The 19,657-nt window shown below is 44.4% G+C and overlaps 1 protein-coding gene across 6 annotated transcripts in view; it reads right to left on the reverse strand.

The window, feature by feature from the left end:
- Positions 1-19,657, reverse strand: part of DCAF6 (DDB1 and CUL4 associated factor 6) — a 2,172,363-nt gene that overhangs the window by 364,696 nt on the left and 1,788,010 nt on the right. For all 6 annotated transcript variants that reach the window (XM_069636466.1, XM_069636467.1, XM_069636464.1 and 3 more), the window contains one exon: positions 16,246-16,564. In XM_069636466.1, the coding sequence (XP_069492567.1) occupies positions 16,246-16,564 (319 nt within the window). The remainder of the gene's footprint in view (positions 1-16,245; positions 16,565-19,657) is intronic.

Here is a 19,657-nt window from a genome sequence, read left to right on the forward strand (position 1 = left end):
GTACAGGCCCCAAAGGTTGCACTTCGGCATAGACGGTATGGAGGCGAAAAGGAGATTAGCCGTACTTGCCCATAACAATAATGTTGGTAGGGATCAAGCAGGAACTTCAAGAAAATTGGGGGTGCCACGTTACTACAAGGCCTTTACAATACAAACCAAACAATGGGTGGTCAAGCCAATATAGGGGAAATGGATTTTGAATTTTTCAAAGATCTGACATTGACTGTGTTGGCCATGCTTACTCATGGACTGGAAGCTGATTTTGTTTCCAGGACTCATACAATGCCACAAAACATTGTAAACAAGCCTTGTCCTCCAAAATCTGATCTGTTCGTAAAGCGTAGTTCTAGGTTCAAATGATGTGTCACTCTCTGTAAAATGCGTTTACATTCACATCTGGAGGTGTTATCAATGCCAAATCATAAATGCTAAAAAATTTCATTTGAATGCAAAAGAAACTGTAATTGAATGTTGAATTGAATGAATTCAAATGTGAATTCAAATTGAATGTGGGAGGGAAGGCCCACAAGGCGGCCTGATCTAAAGAAGTAAGATTCCCTTGTTCACCAGACTGAAAAAGCACACATCAGGATATTGTATGGCATGGTGTTGAGGCTCTAAACCTATTGTCTGTCTGTTTTGCCAAACACATTCTGCCTCGATCAATTCATCATGTAATTCTTTCTGTGTTCTCTGTGGTATATTAGGGATTATGTTGATCATGTGCAATAGCCAATTTTGAAATGCATATTGGTAAACTGAGTGCCACAATGGTTCAGAAGTTAGCTCAGTGTTTTAAGCACTCATTGGAGAGATGTGTATTCCTATGAAAGATTAGAATAGCACATTCCTGTAAGGCTGGCTGAGCCTTTCCTATGTCTGAAGTTTATAAACCTGCCTACATATGTACTTGGTCTTGCAGCACAACAGGTGCTATTATCAGCAATGTATCTGCACCATATAAGGGTTGCGATAAAAACAAACATGTCATCCTTATGGTGAAGGTCTTGAAATTGGTTTGTTCAGATGGGGTGTTGTAAATCCTAGGTAATCACCTCCAACGATGAGCATAAACTGTTAGTCCAAGAAATAAATAAGTATCCAAATTTCGAACCAAGGCATTTGTCCTTGCATCCTGCCTTTGCCAGCAGACAATACAGTGATCCTGGTCTCTTCATCTAATATCTTGTACATAACTGTACTGTCTTCTGTAAGGTTTGCCTCCTCGCATGCCGGTGGCATTGATTAGCCCATTACTTGATCTTTCTTCTTATGTAGCTATTTGAGTGGAAGGGGAGGTAGACAGAAAGGAGTGGACCAGATGTTGCAGGACTCCGGCAAGCATATTTTAAAGTCTGCTCTACTCTTTAAAGTTTTAAAGTTCTGCTTTACTCTTTTGATCTCTAATGGCAACACTATTTGAAAACCATGTCCCACTTATAATCTTTTTAAAAGTTTTAAAGTAATTCCTTTGGTTTTTTGGAGGGGGGCCCCCAAAGATGTCCGGGCCCAGGGCCCCACAAGTGCTTAAGATGGCCCTGCCACCCAGGTATGCTCAGCCTTCTGTCACACACAGTGTCTGTACATGCACTGTTCATTGGCAAGACAATGTACATAACAGTATTACATAGGGGGCGGAAGGCTACAATTGTTTTTTTGCTCATTCGTCTATTCATTGGAGCGTGTGTAAGCTAGGATCATCTCTCCATGCAGCTAATGCTAACGTCTATCTAACTCACCAAGTTACATTGCGAAAGACACGATAATATGCTAACACTGTCCAGCCTCAATGCCTTTTTCTTTCCCTGCATTCTTTGCCGAAATCGAAAGCTAAATGTCTCGGCCTTTGACTAGGACAAGTGCCTTATTGTAATTTGGCCTTGAACGCTAGGCATCAATTGCTCGAAGGACGTACGTCGTGGGGAATAGAAAATAAAAGATAACCTTAAATATACTGAGAGCTGACATTTACCACCAAGTTAGCGTGAAAGTGTGTGATACATCGTACAGAGCGGTTGCTCATGGAAACAATCTAACCATGGAATTTCCAGAAATTATGTAAATTGAAGTTTACATATCATTTTTATTGGGATTAAAAACAAGTAGGGTGGGGTGCTGTGTGCATAATAATTAATTGACGGTGGCATAAACGTCTGTGTGCACTGTGATCGCTTTTCGAACAGTAATCTTGCAAGCTTCGTTACAACAACATCTGTCCGAGGTTCAAGCCGAATGGTTGCTATGTTTGTTCGTTGTTTTCTCCATGTGGTTCTCCATCCCATTGGGAGCTATACCTACTTCACAGCACTCAAATTGTAAGCAACTCATAGTCTCAAGTAGCACACTTTGGGCCTCATTACGAGGTATGCCGGTAGCCATGCTGCTATTGGCGGCATGGCTGCCGGCAAAACCGCATCCGTGTCCTCGGAATGAGGACTTACCGGACCATTCTGAGTTCGGATGGCCCGGTAATTCCTCACTCGAGGACACGGACACGGTTCATCCCCATTCCCATTTCAGCCCCCATAGGGCTGAATGGGAATGGGAGAGGGAGTAAACAACGGGCCATTACGAGATGGCCCGTTGTTTGCTCCCTCTTCCCCTCGCAGGACCCGGTATGCACGCCTGGTTTTCCCAGACGTGCTTAACGTGTCCCGCGAGGGGACCTCGTTATGTGGCGGAACGGGTTGAACGCCGGCACAGCCTTTTACGGCACCGTTTAACCCGTTCCGCCAGGGTCGTAATGAGGCCCTTTGTTTTAATTTGTCTGTTAAATATCGGTTGTGTTGTGCTTATGATTAGGTTTCGAACAGTTATGAGTTATACGGTAACTTGTTATATTAAAATAAAGAACGGCTACTGAAATGTATTTTTATTGTGTTTTGTTCGCAGAGACTTTGTACCGTATTGCCTGTGCCACAGCTTTCAGGTCCCAGCAGATGGGTTCTGGAATCAACACAGCAGTGTTTTTTCGATCAGCGTTATGTGGGACGATCGATATGGCCCTATATGCCCATTTGCATTTCCGGCAATAAGAACCAACATGTAAGCATTCATGATGTAAGAAGGCAGAGAAGCAAGAACGTTTAGCTTTGAAAATGCACAACAGACTTGTCCTATCCCACACAGAGCACCAAGCGCAGTCATTGAATTGTTTTGCTAATGTACCGTATGGCAAGAAAAGGACAAAGAACGTCGTCAGCTCCGACATACCCGCAAAATTAAAAAATTGTTAGTTTCCTGGAGTTTCTAATTTCTTGTGAACATTCTTTGAAAAATAAAAGCACTTGCAACATTGCAGACTATTGTTGATGTGTTATTGAAATATTCAATAAGCAAATGCTATTCATGGCAAGACAAAGAAAGTATGCTCTGTGTGAGCATGTCTGTGTTTATTTTGTGTTTATCTTACTGTTTGTGCGGGCGTGGGTGATGACGTGGCGCGTTGGGCTATGCTGTCCATAAATGTAATGAAAATAGGTGGAGCAGGTCATTGGGACAAGTGATGTCAGCTTCGGGTGTTTTGATTTATTGCCGCAAGTGCACTTGAATTTAGTGAGATCGATCCACGGATAAGATTAGCACAAGATGGCAGCGCCCAACACGTTGTTTTCACATGTGTAAAAGTGAGGAAAAATGCACAGGAAAAATGTTTACGATCGATCACCGTATGCTTATAACGACTTGCCCGAACGATCGGGACAATAACATTTTTTAGCGCACTATTCCTTTAAGGAGTAGACCACACTTCATCTATGTGATCATTCCATCACCAAATTAATCTCCCAACCATCTTGAAATTCACCACAGTTTTTTGGTTCTCTATTGCAAGGTGAGATCCTCCTAATATTTGCAATCATTTTAGTAAGGAAGGGCAGCTATTTTTGTCTGAGACCCCCTGCAATACACTGCTGTGCCTTTGGTAGAGCTGCCCATGTCTCCAAAGTGGGAAAACTATTCTTCCCATTATCCTTATGCTAACTACTTTTAGTATCTTGTCTCTGGTGCAACCCTAGCATATCTCTGAGCTACACCAGACAATCAGTGAGCTACACCAGACAATCATTGAACAATCAGCTATCTTGAAACACTCTTGTGAAATAATATCAACTGTTGAAGGTACTTTTTTGGAAGAACTCTCCTGCCCCCCGCCCCCAAATATCTTTGTTGATAGTAATACTTCTGAATACACTGCTACATTTGATGCTACTTCCTATAGGGACTTCAGCCATCTATAGGAAGTACACGTAAGAGGTCTTGAGCTTTTTGGTGGACCATACACACTGAGTTCAGAGTTTCAGCCTGTGCTTCCATTTGTACTATTTAGTCTGTCAGTTCCCAAATAATGACATACCTGAAAAAGGCTGACTCAGTATCTTTTGCTGAGCATCTGGTTTTATTTGCTGGTAGAGTTTGGCAGTGTTCTTTCCCGCAAGATGTTCCAAATATTGCCAGAGCTCATTTTCCTATCTGCCTCAAAGCGCAAAGGTTCTTGCAGCTCCGAACATTTTTATAGAAACTGCAGAACTTTCTTTAAAAGAGAGACCAAATGCCTGCGTTTCTTGTCTGGCAGTGTTGATTAAGTATGTATAGGTGGATGCTAAAGAATCCTTTTTCTTTTTTTTTTTACTAGGCGATGCAATTAAAGAATCTGGTGGTGGATATATCCAACAAGAGACCAAATTCAGAGGTGTTTTATTCATGTGTGAATTAAAATTCTGCTTTGAAACTCTGCTTATTTTTGACTGAACCTTAGCCAAACAATGTTTCTATAATTTGGCCAATATTCCGGCTGCTATCTGTAAAAGCGGTTGACATGGCCCATTAAGTGGCAGGGTCTGCAGGATAACAAACATTTGAGAGTCAGATACTGACAGGGCAAAATTCCGATTTGTCGCTGCAGGACCATATCTGAGGCGATGAGAAAATCATGGATTCAGGACATCCTTGATGGAAAAGTCGAGATTTGAAATTAAATCGCTCTTCAATCAGATTCTGCATTGTTGTGAGCTTTAGGATGTTTGGTGTTTTTTTGCATTTGACTGCAGATATTTTGTCCTAGATTTGGGTCCGACTGAGATCAGCTCTTATTCAAAATGTTTGCTCAGGTTGAGAGGCCCTTCGACAAGATCACTCGTGCTTTGGCATGTGAGTTTCTCCGGAAACTCTGGCATCCCAGCCAATGGGGCCATCATTGACAGAACTGATTCTAACATAGAAGACCTCTAAGAGAAGTGCAGTGAAGTCGAGCCATCCTGTGATATGTACATTGAAGGCAAGATCTTCAACAGATGGGAGTACCCTTTATGGAGAGTAGTCACTCAACAGGGAGCATGCAACTGGCGGGTCTTTCGACACCAAGGAACCCTCCTCAGCAGTGAGGATGCTGCCACTGTTCTGTAGGAATAATGCAAGTGTCATAATTTACCACAAAGCACTCCGGGGGACTCCTTAAAAGCCCAAGGAACACAAAATGTTGCCCCATATTGGATTTCTTCCCTATGAATAATCCTCAGATTAGGCATCTTTTGAAATATGCTACACACAAAAATGAAATGGTCATCAGGAAGACATGCAATACCAACAACACTGCTGTCCCCTTTAATGTTTTTTTCCAGCACAGGAGGGTCGCTTCTTAAAAAGAGCCAACCAACATGGTGGCTGAAGACGAAGGACAGAAAACAGGCTGTAAAGAAAATGGTGAAGAGCTCTACAACCACACACATTTTTAAACGGCAGGTGCCGATTAATAACAAAAAAGAAGATCGGCTGCTTTGAATCAGATCTGTTTTTTATAATCAATTATCTATTTTCATGGGATAGAAAATAATACAAATGTACTGAGGACAGTATACACACACTGAAAGTGGGTCCAAGCAAAAGGGAACAAAGTCCACACCATCGTTGGTGATCAAGTGCATTGACTGGATGAACTCTGCCCTAGACTCACGTATGTAGGTCAGGTCCTGAGGGACCGTTAGAGCTGAGAGTGCGGATGCAGTAGTCAGCATTGGTGCGCCAGTGCCTCCCCATGGAAACCGCGAGCTGGATGTATTCGTCTTTGAGTAGGTTTGAGCTCGACCCCTGCAATGTCTTTTTAACTGCTCCCGCCATTAGCGGCGCTGCTGAAGTCCAGGCTAAAGCCATACCAATTGTAGCCATAGCTAAATAATTAAGCATTTGTTGCTTCAATTCCTCCCCACTCCTCCTGAGATGCACCCTTGAAAGGGTATGACTTAACCCCTCTCAGTGGACAATCACTGTTTTATTGCCTATGCTTACTGTAAGGGAGGCATGATATCACAAGTTTGACACTGACACAAGAGTTACAAGTTTCAAAACCTTTATTAAATTCTTGGGGTTTGGAAAAACAACTTTTTTGCCCTATAGCTATGATGGGGGTAGTCTCTACCATCAAATAATAAAGAAAACACTCTCCTAGTCAGTCTTTGTCAAATCAAAATGGCCTATGCTAACAAACCCTAATGCCTGCCCTATCTCTTATACAAAAACGTGCAAAGGGGAATGTGTATGCAAATGAAAGTCAGTGTTATAAAATCAAGGATCAAGGGGGATGAGTCCGCTCTCCTGCCCATGTTGGACAGCACGAAGTAAGGTGGCCCCCATAGACAGGATGACACACTCTGGCACAGGTTATCAAAGAAAGGCAGTTCAAAACGTGGATTGAGGCCTGCTTGGCCTTCCACGTTAAACTCACTTATTCCAGTTTTCTAAAAGTTCTTTCACAGTTCAACAAAGGTTCACGTAGGACTCCCTTTGTCGGGCTCAGACCTTTAAAAAAAGTACCTGATTCAACATAGATCTCCCTCAGCCGAGCTTGGACCTCGCAATCACAGCACTTGCATGGGTTCCCTTCCCCAAGCTTCATTCACATTCTTCAGGGGTTCCCTTCCCCTAACTTATTTCATGTTTCTGGTCTCCCTCAGTCGGGCTCGGACCTTTCGCTGATGTCGAAACTTTTGAATGTGCAAGGCTTTTACCATAGACCTTCGCAGGACCACTTCGTCTTTCACTTCAGCTCTCCCTTAGGTTATTTGCCCCAGTGTCTCTTGGTCTTGGTAGTTCCATACCACAATCAGAAAAGTTCAAAAGAAATCACCTTTTAACTTCCCCTTTCATCAGGGTTAATCTTGACCATTGCACATTTCAGAGTTTGTTCACTGTGCCGTTTTATAACAACATGAAACATTTTGTTGAGACTTTCGAATGGGCTATTTCCTTTTGACGGACCACTCTGCATCACTGGCTTCACAGTTATTGTAAACTTAAAAGTTCACTACTGGTTTGCTTTCTTTCGCGTCTTATCAGCATGCGCACAACCTTCAATTGCGAGATACACTATTGTGGCATCAATCTTTCCTTGACACGAACCAGCCTTTCATATCTTTCGCTAACTCACCGGCTTTGTGCATTCCTTTCTTGTCTCTGCAGCTTTGATTCACGAGTTAAAGTTGATACCACAGGCTTGGCTTCGCCTCCCCAACTCTTGTTCATCCGGGAGGGTCGCTGGCGTCCTTGAAACAAAATGCAGGGTTCTTCTTGACAGGGATTTGGCTTTCTCCACGTATCCTTTGTGGTTTCCCGGAGGCCACCACCTCCTGCAGGGATCTTCAGGGTTTCCCTACCCTTCGCTCTGGTCCCTCGATCGGTCGTCCTGCTACAGTGGGTTCGCCTTAGCCCAGGAAGATCTGCTCCTTCTCGTGTATCACCTTGCTCAGAGTGTGACTGTATGTTCTGCGTTTTATCCGTGTGGGGAGAGCTAATGGGTATCAGATGTATGTGATTAAGGTCAAGTGCCTGACTTTGCCTGACCTGATTAATGGGACATGACCAATGAGATATATAAGTGTTAGCCTCTTTACTCTCAGTAGTCCTCTTCCTCGCCCCATTGTTAATGTAGAAAGGGGGGAGGGAGTTGGAATGTGGGAGAATCCTAAAAAATAGGATGGGGTATGAGCACGGGAAAGGGGTGGGGAACACCGCGTCTCACCATCGGCTGCCTAACCCCCATGCACTGAAGATCTACCACCCAGGTGATACTCCCGCATGGTCCACCCCCAGGGTCTGGATCCAAAGGTGATGGCTGTGGCATGGCCACCTGAGAGAGAGATCCCCGGGGACTAGTAAGCGAGACACCCTTTGGTTCCTCACATTACCCTTCTTCTTGCAGGAAGAGGAGAAAGAGGAGTGATGGTAATCACTGTGGGATCACTTTTTTGATTTCTTGTGTTGACTGCCTTCCCCCTAGTCCTGTTTCTCTGGGGTTGACCCTTCAGTGTCAGCCACTGAAAATATAGCAGCTAAGCGTTCGGGCAACTTTGATGGGGGCAAACCCAACAGCAACTGTGCCGAGCGTTCCCTTAAGGCCTTTGGATTCATTGACTGGCACAAGCCGCATTGCTCTATGCCGTGGTAAATCCTCTGACACCACACACAAATGGTGTGTGGGTTGGTAATGGACTTCCTGGAGATGCAGTCCGAGCAGCTTTTGAAACCTGATGTTTTGGAGCCCAATATAGTGGTCCATGGAAAAAGTCAAGATCAGGTTCCGAACAGCGTGCTGAGCACGTAGAAAAAAGAAACTGAATTAAGGGACATTGAGTGTCATGTTTGGAGTGCAAGGGTGCTGGAACCGAGGCGCACAAGAGCCATAGAGGAGGTGTTAAGCTGCACTTTGCCCCCTGTCAAGTTTTTCAGAGAAAAGCGGGCGCTGAAAGATATCTATCCAGATGAGGAATCTGTGGGAGAATGCAATCCATTGAATGCTATTTTTCTGGTAAATCTTTAGCAGCCCCATACTATTATTTTAGGCAGGTGTTTCTCTGCAGGTACTGCCCCCCCCTTGATTGATCCTCTGCCCTCTTTCCCAACTTTGCTTCTCTTCACCTTTGTCTGGAGAACTCCATGTTTGTGCCTTATCACTCGTGCCTTATAACTTCCACTCCAGAGTCAGATCAGAATATGAGCCGTCTGCAGTGCTGAGCTACTGTGCTCCTCAAATAGCTATGCTTCATTACCAGCAGTCAGTGGTATTCACAACTGCACACCATCTTCTGCTGCAAATGGCTGAAGTGGGAGAGTTCCAAACTGCTCACTGTTAGGCAAACCTGAAGCGTGTTACCTGCTCAGTAATGTTAGGGTTGCAAAATAATATAACGTAAGGTGGAATGTGTTTTTGTTTGCTGCTAATACAGCAATTTCTCCTGATAAACTACAGCTTTGCTTCTAGGGCTCTGGAAATGTGTATCTTGTACAATCACCCATACTAGGTCCAGGCAACATCTCCCTCATTTACTAAGTTTTCCAAGTCTGTGATAAGAGAATGTAAGTAAATGTGAGCATTATATTATAAACATGCGATACTGTCCAAAGGAAAAATAGAATTTCTTCTACGTTTATTTCTGACCTGTGTGTTGTACGAAGGTCTTTCTGCAATATTTTTGGCATTATCAAGCATGAGGTTTGTTAGAAGATCTCTAATTTAATTCATACTAATTTGATTGAAATGCTGAGACACTTAACCAATAATGCGCCCCTCTTCTTTCTTAGACTTTGTGATGCAAGTCTCCCGAGCGATGAGTCCCTGCAAGTCAACATCTCCCGAGCGATGAGTCCCTGCAAGTCAACAACAATCCTCCCCACCCCCTATTCATGTCTGTAAGAGGCCAGCCTAGCACAGAGGATCATTAAACCAAGGTCAACAAACAGTTATGATATGCCCAAGAACAGAGAGAACGGCAGATTTTCTACAAAATGTATTCTGCATTTAGAGTCCAAAATAAGCCACATAAACAATGCAAGGGCCAGCAACAAGAAATTAGGAAATTGTTTAAACAGATGGATTATTTCAGGCTACGGGGAGCGTATCCAACAAAACAAACAGAATTAGTCTAGCTTCAAGATACCTTCACAGAGCTGCAACCAGAGAAGTCTTTTTAGGATTCCTAGACTCCAGTGGCTGGGTGAAACAAAAGACCAATGCAAGCAGAGCATCCTCTTCCATCTTAAGGTCTGAACATATGTACGGACGAACATACGTACGTATATACATACATACGTACATGTGTGTACATGCCCAGCACAGTGTGCTCCCTAAGAGGTCAAATGGGACAGGAAATCCTACGCTATGGCTCTTCTAAATTGATCTCCTTTTTGCAAAAGCACCATGTGGCATGGTTTTGCCCAACATGATGGCAAACAGAGACGAGAGCAAAGAGTAGACCTGAAGCTCAGGATGGAAGATAAGACCTCAGACAGAAAGATGCTGGTCCTGCCAACAATGTCAGACCTATAAGAAATGCTGAGCCCTCGTGGGAGCTCAAAGGCATGCACACATGAGTTCCCCCGTCAAGCAGTGGGGAGACTCTCATACTTTTCCAGTCATGATAAATCCAACGTTCCGTGGGCCACCAACCCCCTACCTGATCCCCTCATATTCTTCAGAAATGTGGACTATGCACAGAGAAAAAGACAGCATAGAGATAGAACAAATGGCTAATGTGGCAGGAAAGAAATACCAGAATCCACTAATGCATGTCCAAAATATTTTGAGATTGCCTTGTTTATTTATATTGATGTCAGATACCATGTACATCTGTTCCATTTAGTCTTTAGTATTTACAATTGAAGTGAAAGGCTTCCTTTTTTTACAAATACTAGTGAAGGCACTTTTCCAGACAGACTAAAAGGAAGGCTCATGGACTCCCTTCTTTAAAAACTTACCAGCGACCCACTCTCGAGCCTGAGCATCTGGCAGACATCGCTGGCCTGCCTTTCAACAGAAATATAATTGAGAAAGCAGTCCCCAATAAACTTCACCCTAAAATTGACCAACTCTGTCTGCTCCAGGACTATCAATCCAGCTTCCTCCCAAATAAGGCATGGAGACAACCAACCAACCAGGTGGTCGATGACTCCTTGAAAATCATAAAGGTGACGCATGCCTATTTGGCCTCCTCAACCACTCGGACGCATTAGACACAGTCGACAATGACATGTTATTGTCCCTCCTTACGAACAGAACAGGCTTTACAGGCACAGTCATCCAATGGTTTTTCTCATACCCATCTCGGAGACACAGGCCATCCAGAGGGGCTCCCTGACATCAGCACACGACCACTTGCCCTGCAGTGACCTCATGGCTCCATCATCTCTCTGGGATGATTCAATCTATAAGTAGGACCCCTTGGAGTACTCACAATTGGCTCTGACATCTCAAACTAATATGCGGCTCACCCTCAGCTATACCAGAAAGTTAGGAGGGTCCACAACACATTGCCCACTTCCACAAAGCCTTTGCTACCATTTAAATGCCTACTTGAAACGTAACCCTAAAACAGGATTCATACTCCTCAGCCCCTTGGCCATGTGGTTCCCACTCAAGGTGGCTGGATGGTATGCACTTGTACAGATCTACCTCCAAGTCAGCAACTTGGAGAAATCTCTCAGATGCATTGTGGACAGCAACCTATCCTTTCAGCAACACATAGCTAAAAAGGCCAAAACTGCCAGGCATCAAATCACCCTAATTTACAACATCAAAAAATTTTGGCAGCCCAGGACTGCCAAATGGTAGTGCAGACTCTGGTAATCTCTCATATAGATAGGGGAAATACTCTACTAGCAGGGCTCCCAGCCACACAGCTGGCTCCAATGTGTGGCTGCACGCCTAATCACAGAGGCACGCAAATTGGACTAAATCACCCTAAGCAAACTGCATTGGTTACCATTACCAACTAGGATCCTGTTAACAAATTCCTGAATCACCCACAAGATTACGTTGGCACACCCACTTAAACACCACTGGAGCAGAGCATCAAACATGCAGTAGAACCATTGACAGACTCAAGACCAGACAGATCTGCAAGGATAAAACTAGGAAACAGTCTTTCTCCTGCTAGGTTCCAGTCCAATGAAATTCCATCCCAAAGGCAATCCATACCATGTCCTCCCTCCTGTTCCATAAAGAGCTGATAACCTGGATATTTCACACCTTGACGGTACCTAGACTATGAAGCTATTCACCAGCCACGGGGTGACTATCTGCAATTCAACACAATGGTACAGTGTTAATTGTCTTGTGGACATATATATATATGACTACAGCTACCAGAAGTCCTTGCAGCAGAATCCTCACTAAGTGGTAACACCTGCACTTGCTGTGAGCTGCAAGTTAAGACAGCCTCCCTGATGACGTGTTAAGTGGTAACACCTGCACTTGCTGTGAGCTGCAAGTTAAGACAGCCTCCCTGATGACGTGTATTGGCACAGAAACCGGTCGGAGGAGAACACCTGTGGCTGGGAAGGTTTACTGTGCAGGGAACTGGAGTGCGCCCCTCTCCTCTTTTTTTCAACATATCTATATATATTCAATGAAAAAACTTAGTTAAGGGGACGTTATGGTTAAGTTGCACTAATAAAAACCTATGAAATTCAATGGAAAACCATTGTTACAGGGTCGTTATGGTTATAGGTAAAAACCAAAAAATCTCAGAAATTTGCTGGTAATGGTAAGCTAAGCAACCATAACTCACGCCACCAGCGTGCACTGCTAAGACTAACACCCAGGACATCCGGCGTCCTGCTGTAGGAAGGAAAATCCTTTTCCAAGACAGCCAACGTGGGAAGAGAAGGCGTACACAGCCCCTCTTCCCTTGCCATGGCAGCCTGCAAAACCCTATGAACATATTACCACAAGCACTTTTTTCCCCCTTTCAAACCTATCCTACCTTCGAATAACTTTACCACATAGCCGGTCCCAGGTAGACATAGCCACTTTAACACCATTTTTCGTCCCTGGCGGTCATGGCCAGTAGCCAGTTTGTTTGCGTCACGAGCTTATGCCATGACCCAGACAATCTGGCTAATGCCCATGGCCCTCAGGCTATACCTCAGTCACCAAAGGTATATGACTATTTTTTGTACCTACATTATGACACTTGAAAAAAAATAAAACACGGACACATTTGCAAAACCATGCTTTAATGTCCTTGCCAATGCTCCTCACGAGTTTGCTTGAAATCCACCCATGTTTTATTTTTTTTAAAGTAGCAAAATGTATGTACATACAATAGTCATATAACTTAGCCCCCACTTGATAAAACCCATTCAGTCTTTTGATTTGATTTTATTTTATTTATAAAGCGCAAAAAACCAGGCCCAGAGGCAACCGGGCGCATACTCTTAAACCTGTTACAAAGAGCAGTAGTTACAGTGAGTTACAAAAATATACAGCATATATACATGTACCGAAGGGTACCATTAACAGCGTATAATACAGGGACAGAACAGAGAGAAAATGTATATTCAGTTCTGTACCCCACATGGAGTCTGGACTGTGTCAAGGTCTAATGAGTCTTGGGAGAGCAGCCATGTTTTAGCATTGTTCTTGAAGGAGTGGAATGATGGTTCAATTCTGATAGGTGTGGGCAAGTTGTTCCCGAGTTTGGAGGCCAGGACGGGGAAGCTCACCCCACCAGCTTTTTGGAGTTTGCATCTAGGCACGATGAGGCTGTGAGTTTGGGCTGCTCTGGTAGGTTGAGTGGGGGTGTGGCATGAGAAGCGAGTGGACAGGTAAGGTGGGGCGTTGTTGTTCAGACATTTGTAAGTGAAAGCTAGGGTTTTCAGGGCAATTCTCTGTTTTACCGGGAGCCAGCGTAAGTCCAATCTTTACACAAACATTGAAGGTTGGGTCTATAATCTTTCTCAAAACGTTTGTCCACATTCGTCAAATAGCAACAAAGTTATAAGCCATCTAAAAATGTTGTGACCCCCCTCTAATTTCGCCCCCTCTTGAGAAAATCCCACCAAACTTGAGAAAACCATTTATATCTAGATCCAAAATCGTTTTGCCAAATGTTGTGCAGATTTGTCAAATGATACCACATTTATATGCCTTTACAATATTTTGGGACCCCCCCTCTAATTTTGGCCCTCGTGACAAAATCCCACAAAACTTTGCAAAACTATTCAGTATTAGTTCTAGAATAACATAGCAAAAGTACATGCAGTTTCATTGAGTGGTGCAACAGTTATAAGCCATCCAAAAACTGCTTTTCCCTAACCCTGTAATGCAGAAATAGATACAGATCTCCAAGGACATCTGAAGTGTCCGTGAACACCACAGGACTCCCCCAGGACATCTGGAGTTTTTGCGGACTTTCGGGGGTGGGGGTGAAACAACCCGTTTTTTGGCTCCTTATGGCCATATCCAATCCAATCATCATTTCCCCCACATCCCCAGAGATTGTTTGTTGAGTTTGACAAGTGCAATGCTGCTTTTATTTCTAATGTTTTCATTGCGCTGTTCGCGGACCCCCAAAAAAGTCTGCGAATCCAAGATGGCAGGCGTTTCAGGAAAACCGACGCATTTCACGTTTTCTCACCACCCAATCAGCGTTCGTGTCCCAATGTCCGTGGACCACTCAAAAGTTTGCACATTTTTCTGACCAATCAGAGGCCAGTCCATGGAGCGGACACATATCACACATTTTTTTGCCTTCCATTTTGGTCGTTTAAAAAAAACTACTGGACGGATTTACACCAAATTAACAAAAGCACGCTTTCGTGACCAAGTCGCCGCTCATGCCGCAGATTTGCTGAAAATCCATCCAGCGGTTTGGGCTGTAGGCATGACAGACATTTTTTCCCATTATGTCTATGGGAAAAAAAGAAATGTTGGGACCCTCCTATAACTTTGCCCCTCCTTGACCAAACGTCACCAAACTTTGCAAAATAATTCAGAGTGAGCCATATACCCTGTGTGCAAGGTTTGTTGAGGATTCTTCCAGGGGAGCAAAGTTATAAGCCACCCAAAAAGTGCTCTTCTTATGGGTTTAGCTACATGGCCGCTACCGCAGGCCATGTAATATATACACACACACACACACACACACACACACACGTCAGACCCTCAACACTATTGACCGTTAATCTTAGCAAGATCCTACTACACAAGCGAACCACTCCATTAGGGAAAACCTAATCGACCACATGAACTCCTGGCTGTGTGCTCATTGATCCAAAGAATTTGGGTAATGGAGTCAAATCAAAAATGTAAACAGTGTGCCACCAGCGCCAGCACATTTACCATGGGAATATAGGTTAACATAGCTCTTCAAAAAAGTTTGGGACTCCATACGTTTGAAGTTTAATAAGTGCATTTTCCCCCCTCATTGGTTATTACATCAAAAAGCGTTGTATGTTCTGTTCAAATTCCACCTTATCACAAGTGTACCACACGCATATTAGAACCCATTCCAAGTGCGACAGATAAGCACCTCTGACACACCTAGACCAAATTTGGTAAATGGTGTTCACTGCCAGCTCAATGAGAAAATTCTTCAATTGGTTAAAATAGATTATTTTATTTTGGGTAGACCAGATCTGAACAAGCAAATTGAACTAGACAATGAACTCCTACAATAACCACTTGCATCAGCAGGGCTACCGCCTTTATAAAGTACTCAGCCAAACATAAAAAAAAGATGTTCCCAACAGGTCCTAAATTAAAATTGGTGAGATTTAGGTAGAAACTGTCAACTCTGGTAAAGTAAGGCAACTAAAGTAAATAATTTACAATTTAAAAGGAGGATGGAATTACATCCATGAATACGTATAATCCATCCAAATGAATGTGCTCTTAAAATGAGAACGCAAAAGCAAAAGCACTTATGGTGAATGTTTAACTGGTATTGTTTGATGTGCAGTGGACAACAGCGTTTGACTTTGCATATCGATGGTCGGTGTGCTCTCAGACATTTTCAAAATGTCTCATTGGGCTACAAGGAAGGAATTATTCAAATGCACTCTAGTAACGAATTAATGTATGAAAAATGCATGTACCGTCAGTCCACTGATGAACCAACAAAATTAAACAACGTTTAAAAAAAGGAAATAAATAAAATGTCCAATTGAGAAAGCTGGGGAAGCCAGTGAAGCAACAGGGAATAAGGTTTAACAAATGTATCAACACGGAATGAGAAAGAAAACAAATCATCTGAGCACAGTTAAATTGTTAAACTTGGCAATGTTTGTTCGGTTTGTAAACTTTACTTTTAAGATTTACGGGTATTCAGCTTTTTGGTATTTGTAGTGTAGTGCTGTGATGTTTGTATTCATGTAAGAAAGATTTATCTTATTTACAAATCTTAGTGAAAGTAGTTTTACAATAAAGAAATAGGCACTTGCATATATTGAATGTAATTCTCATTTCATATAACAAACCTCTGTCCTTGTGCTGACCGGAACCTTGATGCTGGTACCAGTACTGGATCATCATCACTGTCATCCGTCTCTTGGTATGTGGAGCTCCGGGAGGACAATGGTGCTCGAGTTGTTTGTCCAACTGGTTCGGACACTTGCCGATTTTCGTTGACTGGATTATTTAAATTATTTGTCCTGTCTGTACTTTGCAAACTTTTAGTCTCTTTCTTTGTGCTTTTGTCTGTAGGAGGACAGCCTTCAGTGGCCATGCTGATGTCAGTTGCACCACAAGTATTTTCCACTTGTGAACTGGTTCCAGGTTCTTCGGACATCTCCCGGTCTATAAAATACAAAAGAAATTAGAAACAATTGTCAATAGAATTCGGTAGGCAAATTGATTTTGAAAGCAGGTCGGAGCCACCAGATACACTCAACCAATCCATTTTCTGGACTACTCATGACATCACAGAGTCGCATTGTTATTAAAGCTTTACTATTACATTCTGAGTATTGTTGCTTAAACAAGTCTGTACATAAACTTTAGGCAGGATATATGGAGAACCATTTACAAAGGTAAATGGTTCTCCATATATCCTGCCTAAAGTTTATCCAATGGCTATTATTCTAATACTGATCCTGAGGTACGCCTCCCCTCGTCCTCACGCTGCATTTTCACCCCACAGCATATCTTTTGCTCAACTGGCACCCTTAATAAAAAGCAGACAATTGTTTACATTAGCACCAGCTAAAAGGAAACAAAGACATTTTAGCAGGGTATCTCGTCGTTTCCACAAAGTCAACTAGTTTGCTGTAATTTACTTTGTGGTTATTACTTTGAATTTTTATATGTATTTGTGGGGAAAGGGATAAAAATGGGTGGGGAGGGGTTCAGGGCAGGGGTAGTAGTAACACGGGAGTAGGAAACGGGTGGAATTGGGTGGGACCCCCCCAAAAAAACAGTTGAAGTAAAATTTCACCCACAAAGTAAATTGTAACAGTCATTTAATTTGTTGAAATAACATGGAACTGTTGACACGTTTTTACAAAATGACTTCTTTTGAGGGGACTCCTACGTTTACATTTGATAGAACACCTTGTCCTTAAAGCTGCATTAAAGTACTATTGAATGGACACAATGCTTTTTAGTGGCTTCGCCTCACATTTGTGGGAAATTTAAAACTCCAAAACATTAGTGTCCCATTTATCTTGCAATCACTGTAATTGAGATATGGGACACTCGGTCACACACACATGTGGTTCATCATGTTCTGTGTATATATAACTGTAGGAATATGCCCCTCCCTGCTTTTTTCTTCCAGTACACACATGTCAAAAATATTGGACCTGTCCTCATAAGATGTAGCATTCAAACCATGTACCGTTCATGTAGCCTGACAATAGTGTGCCTTCAGTCTATCTTTATTCTTGGCCTGGATCTAAATCTCCAAAAGTCCAAAATGGTAACCTTTGAGGAAGGACACAATAAAACATGAAGTGCCCATCAAATCAAAAAAGTGTCAATTGAAGTCATTGATTCATGTTGACTAGATTCTATTATAAGTTTGATGGCAGTTCATTCGATAAATGTGGTAAGGTGCTAAATGCAAAGTATACTCCTCAGTGCTTTATGGTAGTGAAATAAGGGGCCATGCTAATTGTCTTATATTGGACCGCATTCAAAATTGATTCCTCAGGAAGGTGCTTAGCTTGTTGCTAAGCACGTTGGGTGGCAATAGCAAAACAAAAGAAGTGATGGCTGAAAGGTTTAGAATAAATCTTAACCTCTGGCATTGCTCTGGGCAACCCTCCAGACCATCGTTCTTCGTCTGCCAAGCCATTACAGAAGGGGAAAGACCATATGCAAATCAGACTTGGTCCCACCCCAAAAGGGGTAGTCCAGCCCGAACTGCTAAGTCACATCCCTTCTGGACGAGACCACAAGCATCCCCAGACATGTTTCAGTCTTGTTGGGCGTCATCAGTGAGGAGAAGCTTGGGTCACTAGGCCCAGCAGGCACGGGACCCACGTCTGGGCATACCCGTCCCACTCGGGGTGACAATAGCAAAAGCCAATATTGCTGGATCCAGTCCCTGTTTATGGCTGCAAACGACATATAGCGTGGGGGAATGTCCACTGCAGCAGTCGCTCGAGTTGGACCCTGCTCCGCAGCCGAATTATCATGATTCGGCCCGATTTCCCAGTCGGGACCCACGCAGCGACAAGATGGCGACCGCGACTACAGACCATGAAGAGCAGCCATGAGGCGGAGGTGCAGGCGAGCTAAAGCAGCCGGAGCCGCCAGACAAAACCAGCTCGCTCGCCCGCACTGCCATAGGCTACCCAGCACCTTGACGCATGATCCCGCAAAGATCACACAGACAATCGGAAGCAGGAGGTGGTCCTGGTGCTGCAGCCCGGCCGGACCATGGACCCAGCGCACTGCATAATTAGCAGCCGGCACCACAGCGGATCATATGAGGCTCTTTGGGGGTCTGGGGGAGCCCGGTGGTGGAGCGGAACAGCGTCCCAGAACATAGCGCCATATCGCGGGACAGCGACCGCCGGACCGGGGCTTCCATCCCCTCCCACTCACCTTTAATCTGTGCAGCCCTCCACCGGCTCTGAATTAGCCGCAGCCGCCCGCTCCACCTCGCGGCGCCGCTATTAAGGAGTGAGGAGCCCACGCCCGGCTTCCGTGGGGCTCTCTGAGCTGGATCAGAACCAACTCACAGCTGTCCAGAATCTCCCAGTGCCTTACCATCGGCTGGCGCGACCCCCCAGCGGCCCGGGGGGGGGGGCGCGGTGCTGCATCGGAGCAGCACGCCTTGAACTACCCGCAGGGTCCAGTAGCGCCGCTGGGAGAATGATGGGACAACGCCTTAGGCAGTGACACGCTAATCAGGCACAGCAATCAGGCGGCCCGGTCCGCCTCCGGAAGACTCCAGCGGGGAACCGCTAACAAATACCCCAACCACGGTGCGATCAAGCCAGTCTGGCCATCTGCGGCTCCGGTTCGCCCAGCCTTCGTGAGCGGATCCCCCTGCGGCCACCCAGAGGAGCAGCATTAAACAAAAAGAATCCCTGAATTGTGCAAGGTGAGGAGATGGGAGTTTGAGGGGCCCAACCGAGATCTGCACGAAATCCAGGCCTCCTGTTGACATCAACCCCCGATCCCCTCCTCATTGGGCACTAACAGGGACACTTAACTGGGTGCCCTCGGCGGAGACCCCGGATCTCCGCTCCTTGCAAGTGGCCTTTATTACCGCCAGCCCACATCCATCAAAGGTATCATCAATCCCCCCCACCCAGCAAGGGGACCACCGAGAGGACAGCGCACCTACAACCTCGCCCCCCCTCGACTCCTTTAAGCCTGCCTCGGGCTGCTCTAGGCATCCCCAGGTTCCCCCTTGTCCTCGTTCCTTCCTGCCAGCGG

Source organism: Ambystoma mexicanum, chromosome 7p (assembly GCF_040938575.1).
Source record: "Ambystoma mexicanum isolate Mex_15411 chromosome 7p, UKY_AmexF1_1, whole genome shotgun sequence".
Taxonomy (NCBI): Eukaryota; Metazoa; Chordata; class Amphibia; order Caudata; family Ambystomatidae; genus Ambystoma; species Ambystoma mexicanum.